Genomic DNA, 14456 nt, shown 5'->3' on the forward strand with positions numbered 1-14456 from the left:
TTAAAATACTCACACAGTTTTGTGAATAATTATTCATACTCAAACTCAATTTATTAGCTGATATCATACTACAAAATTTTTTATATCCAAGATATCATACTACACACACACACACACACACACACACATATATATATATATATATATATATATATATATATATATATCTTTTTATTCCAAGAGTAAGTATACATAAACTTATTCCGTTTAATAACTCATGTTCTACATCAAATTTCAACGATCCAACCGTTCAATTTAAAGTTCTTAATGCATAGATCAAATCTGCAAAATTTTAGAAAATTTACAAATTATTTGATACTTCGTTTCATTAATTCAAATCAATGTATAAAGTAATTTTATGATTATCCGTCAATTTTAATTAATGAAATGGAGTATCAAATGATTTTTTAAATTTTCTAAAAATTTACAAATTTAATCTATGCATTAAAAACTTTAAATTGAACGGTTGGATCGTTAAAATTTGATGTAAAACATGAGTTTTTGAACGGAGTAAGTCTAGATAGACTTACTATCCTAAAGTAAAAAGATCCCTCCTTATTATATATATATATATATATATATATATATATATATATATATATATAGGGGAATGCTAATATACTCTCACCTATTTTTTAGTGGGAGTACGTTAGCAACCTACACCAAAATTTTAGGACAAGAAAACTATTCATTTCTTTTGATTTGATTAATTTGTATAAAGGATATTATAGTAATTTAATTTAATTTTAAAAGAAAATAAACATTTTCTCTCTCTTATTAATTTCATTCTCTAATTCATTTTTTTATTAATTAATTTTTATTTGTTCAGAGAGAGAGAAGAGAGATATCATGAGAGATGAAAGAGAAATGAGCTAAAGAAGGAATTAAATAGGATAGAGATAAATGAGTTAGAGAAGAAATTTAATAGAAGAGAAATAAATGAGTTAGAGAAGATATTTAATAGGAAAAAAAAATGGGTTGGAGAACGAATTTAATAGAAATGAGAAATGACTATAATATTCTTTATACAAATTAACTAAATCAAAAAAAATAAGTGATTTTTTTGTCTTAAAATTTTAGTATAGGTTGCTAACATACTCCCATTAAAAAATAGGTGAGAGTATATTAGCATTCTCTATATATATATATATATATATATATATATATATATATATATATATACACCCATGACATGTAGGTCCATTGTCATTTCTGTAAGTAAATGACATATAAGGAAAAACAAAATTGTGGAAATCGGATCATTCAAAGAAGAAAAAATAAAATAGAATAAAATGTGAATCGAATATTTAGACTATATTTGAATGGCAATTCCATGTGAAAATGATGTGAGCACTAAGCAACGTTAACCTAGTTTTCACAAATGGAGTTAACTGTGAGTGGCCCAGCCCCACTAATAACCGCACATTGATTGACCCACTTCGGGAATTTTTTATCGGCTTTGTCAAATTTACATTGCCTTAAACACAATAGTTAAAAATTAAAAATAATTAAAATACAATATTTAAAATTATTAATGTATCTTGTATCTTTAATTTACTTTCTTAACCATTATCCTTTTTATAATAATGAATATATTTTTACAGCATATTAAATGCATCTGAATTATATATTTATTATGTTTGTTTGGCAACGTCATTTTTGTTTTACAGTCCTTAACTTACCTATGAGGAGAGAAGGGGAGGGGAAAAACCGTAGAAAAAGTATATATATGAAATAATCACGATTATATACCCTATATTAAAACGTTTTATCCGTATAATTTAATTTTATGTTTTGTTGATGATTTGATGAGTATTTGATAAATAAAGAAAATGAAGAAGGAAGATGTTGCATGCAAAAGGTAGAGGAGGTGTCTAGAGAGTAGCGTACATTGATCTGCAAAATCGAGAGTGGGGCCAAAAATCATAGGAAATGGACAAAAGATGGCGGTTTTGAAGGGGATATTGAATATTGTGGGCGCTACCTGTTTGTCGAAATGTGAATGGTGAAGTGTGTGAAGTAGTGAAGTAGTGAAGTAGTGAAGTAGTGAAGTAGCAGTAGCAGTGATAGTACTACTATATACTACGTACTAATACTATGCATCCCTTTCCCTTTTCACATGTCACGTCCCTTCCCATTTCTATCACCATCATGTTCTTTTAGACACTCATCCCCCACCTTCTACAATTCTCATTTATCCAACTTTCTTATTCACATCTAATTATATCACATTTAACTCACTAAACATCTCAATAATTCACATCTCGCACGCTTACAATTTGTTTAAAGCTATCGAACCATCTCTAATTATTACTTTTCCTTTTACATGATTTTACCTTTTTCTTTAATCAATCATAAAAAAAATATAGGTATAAATAGATAAACTCTATTCACTCAACTTAATCCAATTATATTTCTGGAGATTGAACTAGCTCACTCCATGAAATCATACCTTATGAATAGATGCCTTCAAAAAAATTCAGCCAGTTCTTTACTTTTTATCTGACTAGTTATAAATAAAAAATGTAATTTAACATATTAATTTGTACTTTAAATTTGATATAGAAAATAATAGATGAAATAAATAAAAAATTAAGGTCTTAAAAAATAAAGTTAAGAATGAAAAAATAGAATTTTAAAAATACAAAAATAATGTGTGACTATCTTTAATTATTACTAAAAAAGAAATTAAGAACCAAAAAATAAAAAAGAAAAAATAATAAGAAAAGAGAGATCAGAGATGAATGGAGTATAAGAAAGGGAGGGTGAAGGAAAGGAGTGAATGAAAAAAAATTAAAAAAGAAAAATGATTTTGAATGATACTTTTAAAAAGATAAATGAGGCATGTTTATAAAAAAGAATAGTAGTATATATCAACTGTCATATTCTAATTAACTGACCTAGCTAATTATAGTTGTGTTGGATATAATAACTTAATAAATTTCTATTTCTATTCAACCTAACTTAAAAATACTAATTATGCATTTTATTCAGACATGAATCAGTCATATAATTTATATTAATATATTAGTATTGATCATATATATTTTTTATTTATATCATTTACAAGTTAAATCCCAAATTTTAACCATTTGATTCCTTTACATGCACCAATTTTTCATTTTTAATCTCTATATCTAAAAATTCTCTGTTTTTCTTTCTATACGAACAATGTTTTTAAGTTTTAGTTTTAGTCTTTAATCTTTTAACAATATAAAACCGTCAAACAAAATAGTAAACTAAATGTAAAATAAAAATGTTAGTATAGAGATTGAAATATAAAATTTTGGGTATATATACGAATTAAAATGAAAAATTGTCAATTTAAGATAAATATAGAAAAAATAAATGATTAATTAAAAAAAATATATTATACACAGAGCATAAAGTTGTGGCTCTTTTCTACACCGGATAAATTTTTAACTAGCTCGCTTAGAAAAAGAGAATTTCAGTATTAAACTTAAAAAAGTGCTTCATTTCATAACTAGTGAAGTACTTTATATTTGTATATTTTATTTGATAAAAATATTTAAAAATTATTAATGTTGGTTATATTATTTAATATTATTTTTATTTTCAAATCTCAATATCTTGAATTTAAATATCATATTTGTAATAATAATTAATTTTTAATATTATTATTTATTATTTAAAAATTTAAGAGTAAAATTATGTTAAAAAAATGTATAAACTAAATTAAATTATCATCTTTATATATTTTATAGATAAATATTGATTGCATGTTGATAAAAAAGTAAAACATGATATACGTGGAAAGAAAATTGATGTGAATATTGAATGGATGGTGGAAAAATAGAATAATGAGTGAAAATTTATATAGCGAAGAAGAAGAGGGAAATTAAGCAAAAGCGACAGCACATACGAAAGAGCGACATCAGATTCTTAATCTGTCTGTCTCGTGTGGAGCAAATTAATAGACCAAAGCATGCAAAGTTAGAGCTCAAAGAATTATTGAACAATAAAAAATAATGTGAATGCGCCGATAGTAACACTTTGGCGTGACAAAAGGAATAAAGAAAATAAAAATTCAAGACATCAATGCCATTTGACACTCTAATTTGATGGAGAAGATTGCTACGGATTATTCATCGTGCTGCTAATCTTTACGAGTAATAGAATATGAAGAAAAAAAAAATCCTTGTTGTATTTTAACTTATGTAATTTTATTTAAGTTGGATAGAATTTTTAAATAAAAATTCATACAAGCACTATTATTTAAGAGGCGTTTGATAGAAAATAAAAAATTATATGTCCGAAAATTATGTTTTCTAAAAATTATGAATTATGATAATCGTAATTTTTGTAAATAATTAAATTAATTTGATTAATTAAGAGTTATTTTTTTAATCGTAAGTCATGGATTTAATCTCTTATAAAAGTAAAACATCCTTTAAAGATATTTTTTTTTACCTATAATATGGCTCTACATATATATATAGTAATGAATCAAATTTGATGGAATGTATTTTTTTTAAGAATAAAGTACAATAATAATTATAAACTAATAATTGTAATATTGAATTTTTTCTATTAATTATTATCTTTTAGTGATAATTGTATGTTGTGTTACTCTGAGATATGATGTTTTTCTTAAGAGTCTTTAATTATTTTAGAGGATTTCTCTAAAATTGAATCCAATTTATAAAGTTTTATTAAGAATTGAGCATCATAAGTTAAAACCTTTATAAACTTAAAGAAAGAACTAGATAGAAAAACTTTGAAGTTCGGATTTTCTCTTCTACCTTCTAGATTTCTCAAGGGTGTAAGATTCTTGTTGATGGAGTGAGTTGGTGATTCAAGGCTATGGACTTAAGAATTAAGGTGGTATACGAAGCTTATAATTTCTCAAAGCTTGAAAACCTTCTTCTTCCTTCTTCATCTCTTTTGCTTGGAGTTGAGATAAGGAAAGTTAGAACTAATTTATAGTTGATTTATTGGAGAATATTATTATAATTTAATATTTAATTAAATATTATTTATTCAATTTATGTTCTTATGTTTTAATATTTTTAATTAGCTTTCATTGACAATTTTAAAAATTAAATCCTATTAATTTAGTTACTATTTTAAATTCAACTTTTATTTTATATTATTGTTATTTATTTACTTTGACCTATATGTACAAAATTTTGTACATGTTGAGATTGTCACTCATTTGTAACATTGCACTAGTTGCATCAACTCTATACATTTTGCATTCATTAATCAATATAGATACACAACACTTCACTCATCTCTCCTTCTTTAAAAATTATTTGTGTTATTACTTAATATATTTTGAAGCGGTGTTTTTTAGTTTAGAGATTTTTTTTTGCACTCAGTTGGTCTAATGGATTGTTATATCTTGAAAAAGGAGTGTATTACAAAATAATATACTTGTGTAGTGGGAATGTTTTATTTATAAGGATAGTGTATAGCGTGATTCAACCTAATATTTTGTAAACTGTCTTATTAATTTATTTCAATCATTATTATTTAATTTTATTATTTGTTGATGTTCATCTTGTAATTTTATTTTTAATTGATTTTCTCTATCTAATCATTTTTTTCATTTATTAGACTTAAAAAATTGAGATATATTTTTATGAGATCGAATTTAGTTATACTAAAACTAATAATTTCTTGGTTTAGACTTTTTTTTTTATGTTATAAGGTATATTGAGAAATGTTTGAGAGATCTTATATAATTTATAAGAATAACTTATATAACATACAAATTTTTTTAATATTGATAGACTTTTTTTATATATTTTATTCTATAAAGATGTGCAGTGGTTGGATTTTATGATAATTTATTTTTTATATTTGTATTTATTTATATATGTGAATGGTAAATTTTAAAGCTCATATAATGATTGGGGTAAAAAAAACTCATAATGATTTTTATTATATGTAAAAAGATATATATGAAATTTTAATTTTAATGCCTTAGTTTATATTTTGATCATGTTTTGATTATTAAATATTTATACTTTTCAAATTGTTGACTAGTGCATGGTATTTTTTTCTGTGTCACAATTTTTTTTAACTAAATGTCATCGTTATCAAAATCGGACCAATCGAAAATCAATCCTTATCCAATTTTGCTAGATCATAAAATCTTTTAACAACGAATCAGTAGAAAGTTAGTAGAACTGACACTACACTAATATAAACTTGTTATTGTTAATAGATAATATTATATTTATTAAAATTTAAATTTAAATATTATATTATATTTAATTTAAAAATTTTCGTATACAATAAATATTAAGAACTTATAAATAATATGTTATTTCGATTTTTAGTATTATAAAATTATAAAATTATATTTATTTAATAATATTTTTGTATTAATAATTATTGATTTTATTAATGTGAGTTTAATCACGAATGAATTATTAAAACTTGAATCAATGTCTAAATTGATTCAATGACTTGTTTTATTTTGAAAATATTAATTGGATACAAATAAAATCTCATTTCATTAAAATCAAAAGAAAAATAAGAGTTTATAATTAGAGTTAATCACCTATATACTGTCCGTGTAAAATTTTTTTACACTGACAACCAATCATATCTTTAAATAGTGTCATGTTAATTGTTTATTTAATAAAATAATAATAAAATAAGTAATTTTAAAAGATATGATTGGTTGTCAGTATAAAAAACTTTACACTGGTAGTGTATGGATGATTAACTCTTGTAATTAAGATGCATAAATTTCATTGGTGAGAGATCTTTTGAATAATGATTAAAAATAAAGTTAAAAGACTTTAAACAAAAATTGGACAATATTTTAATATTGTAGAGATGTATGTGTAAATAATCGATAAATAACAAAATATAATCATTTTGTTAACAAATATATCCCAAAAAAAATGTTTAACTCAATTGAATTGGTTCACAACCAATAACTTATAACCTATACAATGACACAAATAAATAGTAATAATAAAAATATAATACAAAGATAAACTCTTTTAAATGAGATATTAAATACTTTGTATGAGGAGTAATGTTGAAATACTTATATATTAGCTAATAAATAAGTTTATCCCAACAATACTTTTGTAAGCACTAATCTAATTATGTGTTAGAAAAGTATCTATTAAAAAATTTAAAATGAAAAAACATTTGATCATGGAGATTTCAATATCACGGGAGAATTCATGACAAGGAAAAGGCGCGTGCAGACATAAATTTTTTTGTTGGTACAACGAAGAAAAAAGAAAAAGAAAACAGAAAAAACAAACTGTAAACGATCATATCTAGACTTGATCTTGTAAACAGTCTCACTACATGATTCTTTGGCATAATGAACCTGTGTAACTATAAATCACATCTAAACATAGTTTTTTCTTATCAATTTCAACATCAACCACAATAATGCATTCCTTATAACAAAAAGAATAAACAAGTAAGTGTACAAATGAGATAAGCATAAGCATAGGGTTCACATCTTTCAATGGAAAGAACCTAAACATTAATAATGTCCTCATAAACCAATATTCAGGTTCTCAAGAGGGACGAGTCCATAATGAAATACCAGACATTCAGAACTGATAAATGCCTTTCAGCTTCAGTCAAGCATGCAGATTCTGGGATGGGATGCGTGACACTGTGCCACATTAAATGCACAACAATTAATGGCTAAGACCCAATTCTCCTTCTTCTTCCACCATTGTTTTCTAACACGGTTAGCATCCAACAAAATACCAAAAAAAAATTGCCATTACATTTACGCAATTAACAATCAATGAGGGGCCTAGTGACCATTCTGGTTCATCCTAACTGATATTGACAGATGAGCAATTTTAACTTTATATGACATAATGACAACCTATATACTTCATAATAGTCTGGACCCAAAACAAAGATGTAGCATTGAAATATCAAACCATAATAGTTTAATCGCACTTTTTATCATTTATATTTTATAATCTGTAAATTTTGTTATCAGTGTCTGTTAATATGATATATTATGTTATTTTATCATTTATATATTATATCAATGATTTATATCATCTGTCAATATAAGTCATGACCAAAAAGTAATAAAATGTGTAAAATTTTAAAAATAAACTTTGAAAATTAAGTGAAAAAATTCGGAAAATCATTCAAAAAGAGTGATAAAAGAATGCGATCAACCCCCCGGGTGTAATTTGCTTATTGGCTAAATGGGATATAGATATCATTTAATTGAGGGTGCAATTTGGTCACCTAATTTGGATATGAACGTGAAAAGTAATAAACAAGTAAATTTAATTAGCATCTGATAGAGAAAGCAATTTGGTCACGCGATCATTAACTGTTTAATGTTTGGCACATTACTGGGATGGGTTATTACTATTACAACAAGGAGTAGGACAGATGAATAATTTATATACGAATAAAAAGCTCATCATTTTGTGAACATGGTTTTACTCATTACCATGTTCTCACACTGAACTGTATGGTGATTTCACAAAATCCAGACCCATGCATGCTTATTGTATGTATAAATTGTCGTCTAGTAGTGTGTACCAGTACTTCTACTTCTACCAACGTGATCACACACTTCATCTCTGCCTCGGGAGTGGGTGAAATTTGTTTGCAATTGAAGACTTTTGAGTGAAAATTTCTGAACCTTGTAAACTTATTCAAAAGGCCAGATTTTCCGTACCACCCTTGAAATTTCAACAGTTGAGACTGAAATAAGCTTTAGAGTGCAATGATAGAACAATGAATGATTGCAAGTTGAAACCATGTATTTTATTTTATATATCATGTGGGGATACATATACTAAAACTAGCTACTAATACATATTTTAACTGATTAAAGAAACCACTAAATGTAGCAAAAGAAAAGACACTGTTCTGCATCAGTCTTTTCCTCGTTAAAGATATATAAAGTATATATGATTAAAAACAAAACAAAAAAGGGTCCTCAAATCAATAAATTTCATTCCTTAAAATGTATTTGTATGCAAAAACTTGGCCCACTTTTAATATAACCCTTTGTTAAATATAGACACTTGTCCAAAATTGAAGATAAAACAGGCTGGCATTGAAGGAAATTGATTAAAAATAATGCATGAAATGGTGGTTAATGAAATGAACAATGTTCCAAATTGTCAAATTTCTAAGTCGTTCATAAATAAATATTTTTTAACATTTTGTTTTTTTTATAATGTATGCCATAATCAAAACTATTGACTATTGTGTACAGGGTGGAGTCTAATTAACTACAATGAAAATCATAATGAAAAATAGTCACAGACCTGTATTATAATAAGTGTGAATAGATATATTTCTTTATTTTAAATAAATAATTAGTATAAATTTAAAATATTGTATTTTTTAATTTCTAATTTTATATTAAATTTAACGATGATTATTTTTTATATTTATATTTTAATCTTTATATATATAATAATTTTTATTTATAAAAAGAATTCTCTCACTAACCTAACATCTCGAATCCCCTGTTGGAAAGGAGAGAAGAGATGCATTATTTCTCTTTGAACGTGAAAGAGAGAGGGGGTTGCATTAAAAATGGAAGAAGTACTGACAATCTATGATGCTAATTCCACCCATTTTCGTTAAAGACAGAATTGTGGGTCAAAGTTTTCGAGGAATGGTAATTAAATACAAATTCTGTCTGGTTGATTATTTCGGTGAAAAGGACATTAATTCACCTTGAGAGTGAGAGAGAGAGAAAAGAGAGAGAGATTCCATTTTAATCTGAGGCTACCTCTAGGTGCTATTTCACTAGACTTTTCACTGTAATACATTCTGTAATCATAGGTGTTTGATGAAGAATGGACCCTGCTTTAGGCTATTACATTTTTACATATTGCACTATTATTTAAACAAACTCCTCCCACTTGCCTCAACTTCATCTTATCAACCCTTCCCTGTTTGCTTTTTTCACAATTCACTTCCTTTCTAGAGAGTAAGAGAGAGAGAGAGAGAGATAACAGCACAAAGATGGAGCTTTCTCAACTTGGTTTTCTGGATGAGCTACTTGCTCCAAGAAAAGACACTTGGAGTGCTTTGTCCTCTGGTTTGAATGAGTTACTCCCTAGTGGTTGGAGCTTTGACTCTTTTGATGACAACCAAGGTTTAGGCACTTTCAATCCCTCATTTGCTGCATTTTCAACTCCACTAGACCATAGATTTGAATGTCCTTATGGAAGTGAAGCATCATACCCTTTTGTTGATGGGTTCACATTGCCAGAGCTTGATTCATCATACACCAGGAATGATGAGTCAGTACCACTTTTGCCTCAAGAAGATAACCCCTCATTGGAGGATGAAGAGTTTGGCTTTCTGGGGAGTGATAACCAGAGTTTGGAACAAGCAACAAATGGCTGCAAAATTGAGGAACAAGTGACAGAGATTCCAGTCTTCAACATGGGCATGTGTGGAGAGAAAAAGCCCAAATCCAAAAAACTTGAAGGGCAGCCCTCAAAGAATCTCATGGCAGAGAGAAGGAGAAGAAAGCGTTTGAATGATCGCCTCTCCATGCTAAGGTCTATAGTCCCTAAGATTAGCAAGGTGATTCAAAAAGATATACAATGTTTTTGTTTTTTTACATCATTCTTACCTTGTCATTTCCTTTTAATGAATGTCTCAATCAATGGAAATGAAATTGGCTTTCTAAGTTTATGGTATTTTCATGATTATTCTTACAAGCATTTCTTGTTTGATTTGCTCTATAACCTTTGAACTAACATGAGAATACAAACCATGCCAGATGGATAGGACCTCCATTCTTGGAGATACCATTGATTACATGAAAGAGCTTCTAGAAAGGATAGGTAAGTTGCAAGAAGAGGAAATGGAGGAGGGAACAAATCAGATAAACCTCTTAGGCATTTCTAAGGAGCTAAAGCCAAATGAAGTAATGGTAAGAAATTCCCCCAAGGTATGGGTTAGTTCTAGTTACTCACTCAAACAAAACCCTGAACTGATGCATAGCCATAAACCAAGTTCCTGAATTGCTATAATTTTTTTGCAGTTTGATGTTGAGAGAAGAGACCAGGACACAAGGATCAGCATCTGCTGTGCCACAAAGCCAGGATTACTACTGTCCACAGTGAACACCTTAGAAGCATTAGGCCTTGAGATTCACCAGTGTGTTATAAGCAGCTTCAATGATTTTTCAATGCAAGCCTCTTGCTCGGAGGTTTGTATTCTGTGACATATTTTAGTGGCCCCTATATTTATTTACATCCTTGAAACAATGAAACCAAACATGTTACTTTTTTTTAACTTATTGTTCTCATGGTCTTAGGCAGCAGAGCAGAGAAATTGTATGAGCCCGGAAGAGATAAAGCAAGCACTATTCAGAAATGCAGGTTATGGTGGGAGATGTCTCTAGGAGAAAGATGGAGGAAAGATGATATAACAATATGCAGATGTTGAAAAAGAAGCAAAGTTTTCCTCTTGTGTAATTCAAGGAATTAGGGATGTTACATAGTTTAAGAGATTTCCCAATAAGTTGGCTTTGGCTGATGCTTTGATTCTTCCAAGTTATAACTTTACCCTGTATTTTAGCATACTATGGGGTATATATTTAGTTCAAGCCTCACTTTCCCCCTGTGATAAATATCCATTTTTTTTACTAATGAAGGAGGGTTGTTGCCAAACCCATAAGCGGAATGAACCTGATTTTAATAGATTCCTAAATATGCGGTTGCTTCAGAATTTCATTTCTGGGACATTATTAAACAAATAATTATGTGTCACCTGTATCCTGATGCCGTGGCCACACAACAAGTGGATGACACAATTTTAAAAGGCTTCAGATATCTAACACTTTATGAGAAGTAAGGTAGCCAAGTGAATTGCATAACAACCACTTATAAAATGATTAATCGGCAAGTTGCTTCATGATTTCTCAATAATTTCAGGGCGTGGTAGTCCCGTCCCGTCCAAGGACCAAATAGAATGTTATGTTAAGTTGTATAAATCAGCTCCTTACTATTACAACATTATTGTTGAAATAAATATGATCCTCTTTTTATTTCCGGATAGGGAAAGTTACATCTTGGGGGTGCCTTTTAAAGTTCTAAAACTTGCTGCTAACGCAGTATAACTGCAAAATTACTGATATCACAAGTACAACAATGATGATGAGCTAGGTTTTGTGACTTGGAAAAACCACTCATCATGTTACCCTCCAGAAAAACCTATTCATCATCAAATTTCATAGGTTCAGTTCAGTTGCTAAGTTCCATCGGTTGTCATGTTTGTAAACTAGTTAGACTCAACGTAACGTTAATCCATGAATCTATTTACTTCTATGTTTATGTATTGGAACTTGTGTAACTTCCATTGAAGGCGCTTATAAACGGATATCTAAACACAAAAAGTGATTGAGTTAAGAAAACACCTTGTGGAAAGGAAACAGATAGCAATGACATGAAAAGAAATATGGCTAACTTTTTTTTTTTTTTTTTGTAATGACACGTGCTAAGTTAACCATAAAGCAAAGCATTTTTATCCTTGTCAACACAACTAAAGAACCAACTATTTTTATCCTTGCCTTTTATGTTTCATTTGCTTCTCTTCTTTTGGTTACACTACTTTCCACTCTTCTTATTTTTGGTTTCACTCAAAATATAAGGTACATGTTAGAAGTTTGCATGTTGCATCCGTGAGAAAAGTCTGCCATCGAATAATACGAATTAACACCTTAGATGGTGAGAAAATTCAACGTAGTACATTAATGTTCCTGATGGAATAATCATCTACTTTCTTCAACTTAAACTTCTAAAAGCATCAAAGAACGTAGAAAGTGTAAAAAGGGACTTAAGATATAGTACCACCAAACATTCGAAGGCAACTTGTTACAAGAGACAAGCAACGAAAATTTACAAAATAAAATTGAATACTAAACCCTTTTTGCACAGACTTCAATGCGTTCAGTTTAAAACAAGCTACTGTATGAAAGACTTTGTTCACATCACTGCATGTATAAAATGTGATGTTAAATATTGCGAGTGACCGATATCGACAAGGTACAAGACATGAAATGGATACGGATAGGGTCAAAAAGATTCCAACTAGTTAAAAAGTAATTCATTGAGATAACAAGACATAAGAAATATTTCTGTCACAAGTGATTGTAAACCTTACATGTTCTTATTCACCAACTTAAAGCTTTTCTATTAGTTGGTTTATAACCAATTGAGTAAATGTTTTAGGATTTGATTCCTTGCTGAAACAAATCTTTAAAAGATTACGAAAAGTTTTTACTTTTTTATGTTTGATATTTTACTTAAAAAAATATTATTTTTATAAGAGAGGTGAAAAACTAACATTTTTGAATTAAAAATAAAATTTTTAAAAAAATTACCAGACGCAGTCACGCGCAGGTGTGTAAAATTAAGCAATAAATACAAAAGTGGTGCGTCAGCCGGGAGTCGAACCCGGATCTATTGCTTGGAAGGCAATTATCCTAACCGTTGGACTACTGACGCTGGCCATGATGGGGGAATTTAAAATAGATTTCAATGATAGTTTAATTTTCTTATAAAACTGATAAATCACAAAAGTAAATGATTTTTTTTAAATAAACTGATTTAAGTATACAGTAAAACACGAAAAAAATTGCAATTTAAAAGTTACATTAGATAAAAGATACACAATATCAGTTGGAGTGAAAGTAAAACAATAATTAATATCTTTATTTTCAATGAAGTATAAAGTGTTTTTTTACAGGAATTGCTAATATAAGTTTTGATGTACATTCATCATGTTTTATTTGCTTTTCTTCTTTTCGTTACATTGTAATACATCTTTAAATTGTTTCAAACGATACATAATAGTTTAAATATTGCATCGCGAAGAAAACTCCAGATCAAATTATCTATATTTTCATTTTTCGCAAAGGGTCTTGATACCATCTATTTTCGTCATGTAACATATAGAAGTTTCAAAGCATGAAAAAGGAACTCTAAATCAAGTTAACCTTCAACTTGTTATCATCTTGAATTGGATACTAGCCACTACTTCTAAAGCTACTACACGCAAAATTCTAAGATAGAACTTATTACTAAAAGATAACAGAGGCAGCTCTCTCCCATTGTGATCAATATTTCAAGCTAAGTAACTAAACAAACACAACAATTGTTGGTATGATCTAAATGTAATACAATACATCTACACTCTATATATGGTACGAGTTGATCTCACGAGCAATTTAACTCAACTCCTATGTGCAAATTATTTCCTGTGATGGGGGTAAAGTACTTGTAAAGGCATTGCAATGTCTGTTAAGTGAATAAAAATTCTAACAATAACAATAAAAAGAATATACCATAACTTGGACCATGCAGGGTATTTTTCTGTTCTTGCGTGGATGAGTCACAACTGTGTGACCTAATTCAGGCCCCGTAGCTCAAATCCAACAACTCAAATAAACTGCGAAAGTGCTTTGGTGGGAAAGAGAGGAAGGTTTCGGA

The 14456-nt window shown here is 28.3% G+C and overlaps 1 protein-coding gene and 1 non-coding gene across 3 annotated transcripts; one reads left to right on the forward strand and one right to left on the reverse strand.

Annotated features, from left to right (window-relative positions):
* The first annotated feature begins 9776 nt into the window (after positions 1 to 9776).
* On the forward strand, positions 9777 to 11699 carry LOC109800768 (transcription factor bHLH93). 2 transcript variants are annotated; one of them, XM_020361631.3, is made up of 4 exons: positions 9777 to 10542; positions 10742 to 10894; positions 11006 to 11173; positions 11282 to 11699. In XM_020361631.3, the coding sequence occupies exons 1-4, from the start codon at positions 9973 to 9975 to the stop codon at positions 11366 to 11368; spliced, it is 978 nt and encodes a 325-aa protein (XP_020217220.1). In that variant the 5' UTR covers positions 9777 to 9972; the 3' UTR covers positions 11369 to 11699. The 2 variants fall into 2 exon arrangements, with proteins under 2 accessions (XP_020217220.1, XP_020217218.1); XM_020361629.3 differs by having other exon boundaries at positions 9783 to 10542; positions 10742 to 10912.
* Positions 11700 to 13400: 1701 nt separating this feature from the next.
* Positions 13401 to 13472, reverse strand: TRNAG-UCC (transfer RNA glycine (anticodon UCC)). The gene has a single exon. It is a non-coding gene; the product is annotated as a tRNA-Gly (tRNA).
* Between the last annotated feature and the right edge of the window lie 984 nt (positions 13473 to 14456).

The sequence above is a fragment of the Cajanus cajan genome, chromosome 11 (genome assembly GCF_000230855.2).
Source record: "Cajanus cajan strain Asha chromosome 11, NIPB_CcT2T_4, whole genome shotgun sequence".
Lineage (NCBI taxonomy): Eukaryota > Viridiplantae > Streptophyta > Magnoliopsida > Fabales > Fabaceae > Cajanus > Cajanus cajan.

Coding starts and splice junctions, on each gene's coding strand:
- LOC109800768 (XM_020361629.3), top strand. CDS start 9,973: ATGGAGCTTTCTCAACTTGGTTTTCTGGATGAGCTACTTGCTCCAAGA. Junction 10,913..11,005: donor TGGTAAGAAATTCCCCCAAG/GTATGGGTTAGT, acceptor ATTTTTTTGCAG/TTTGATGTTGAGAGAAGAGA. Junction 11,174..11,281: donor TGCAAGCCTCTTGCTCGGAG/GTTTGTATTCTG, acceptor TCATGGTCTTAG/GCAGCAGAGCAGAGAAATTG.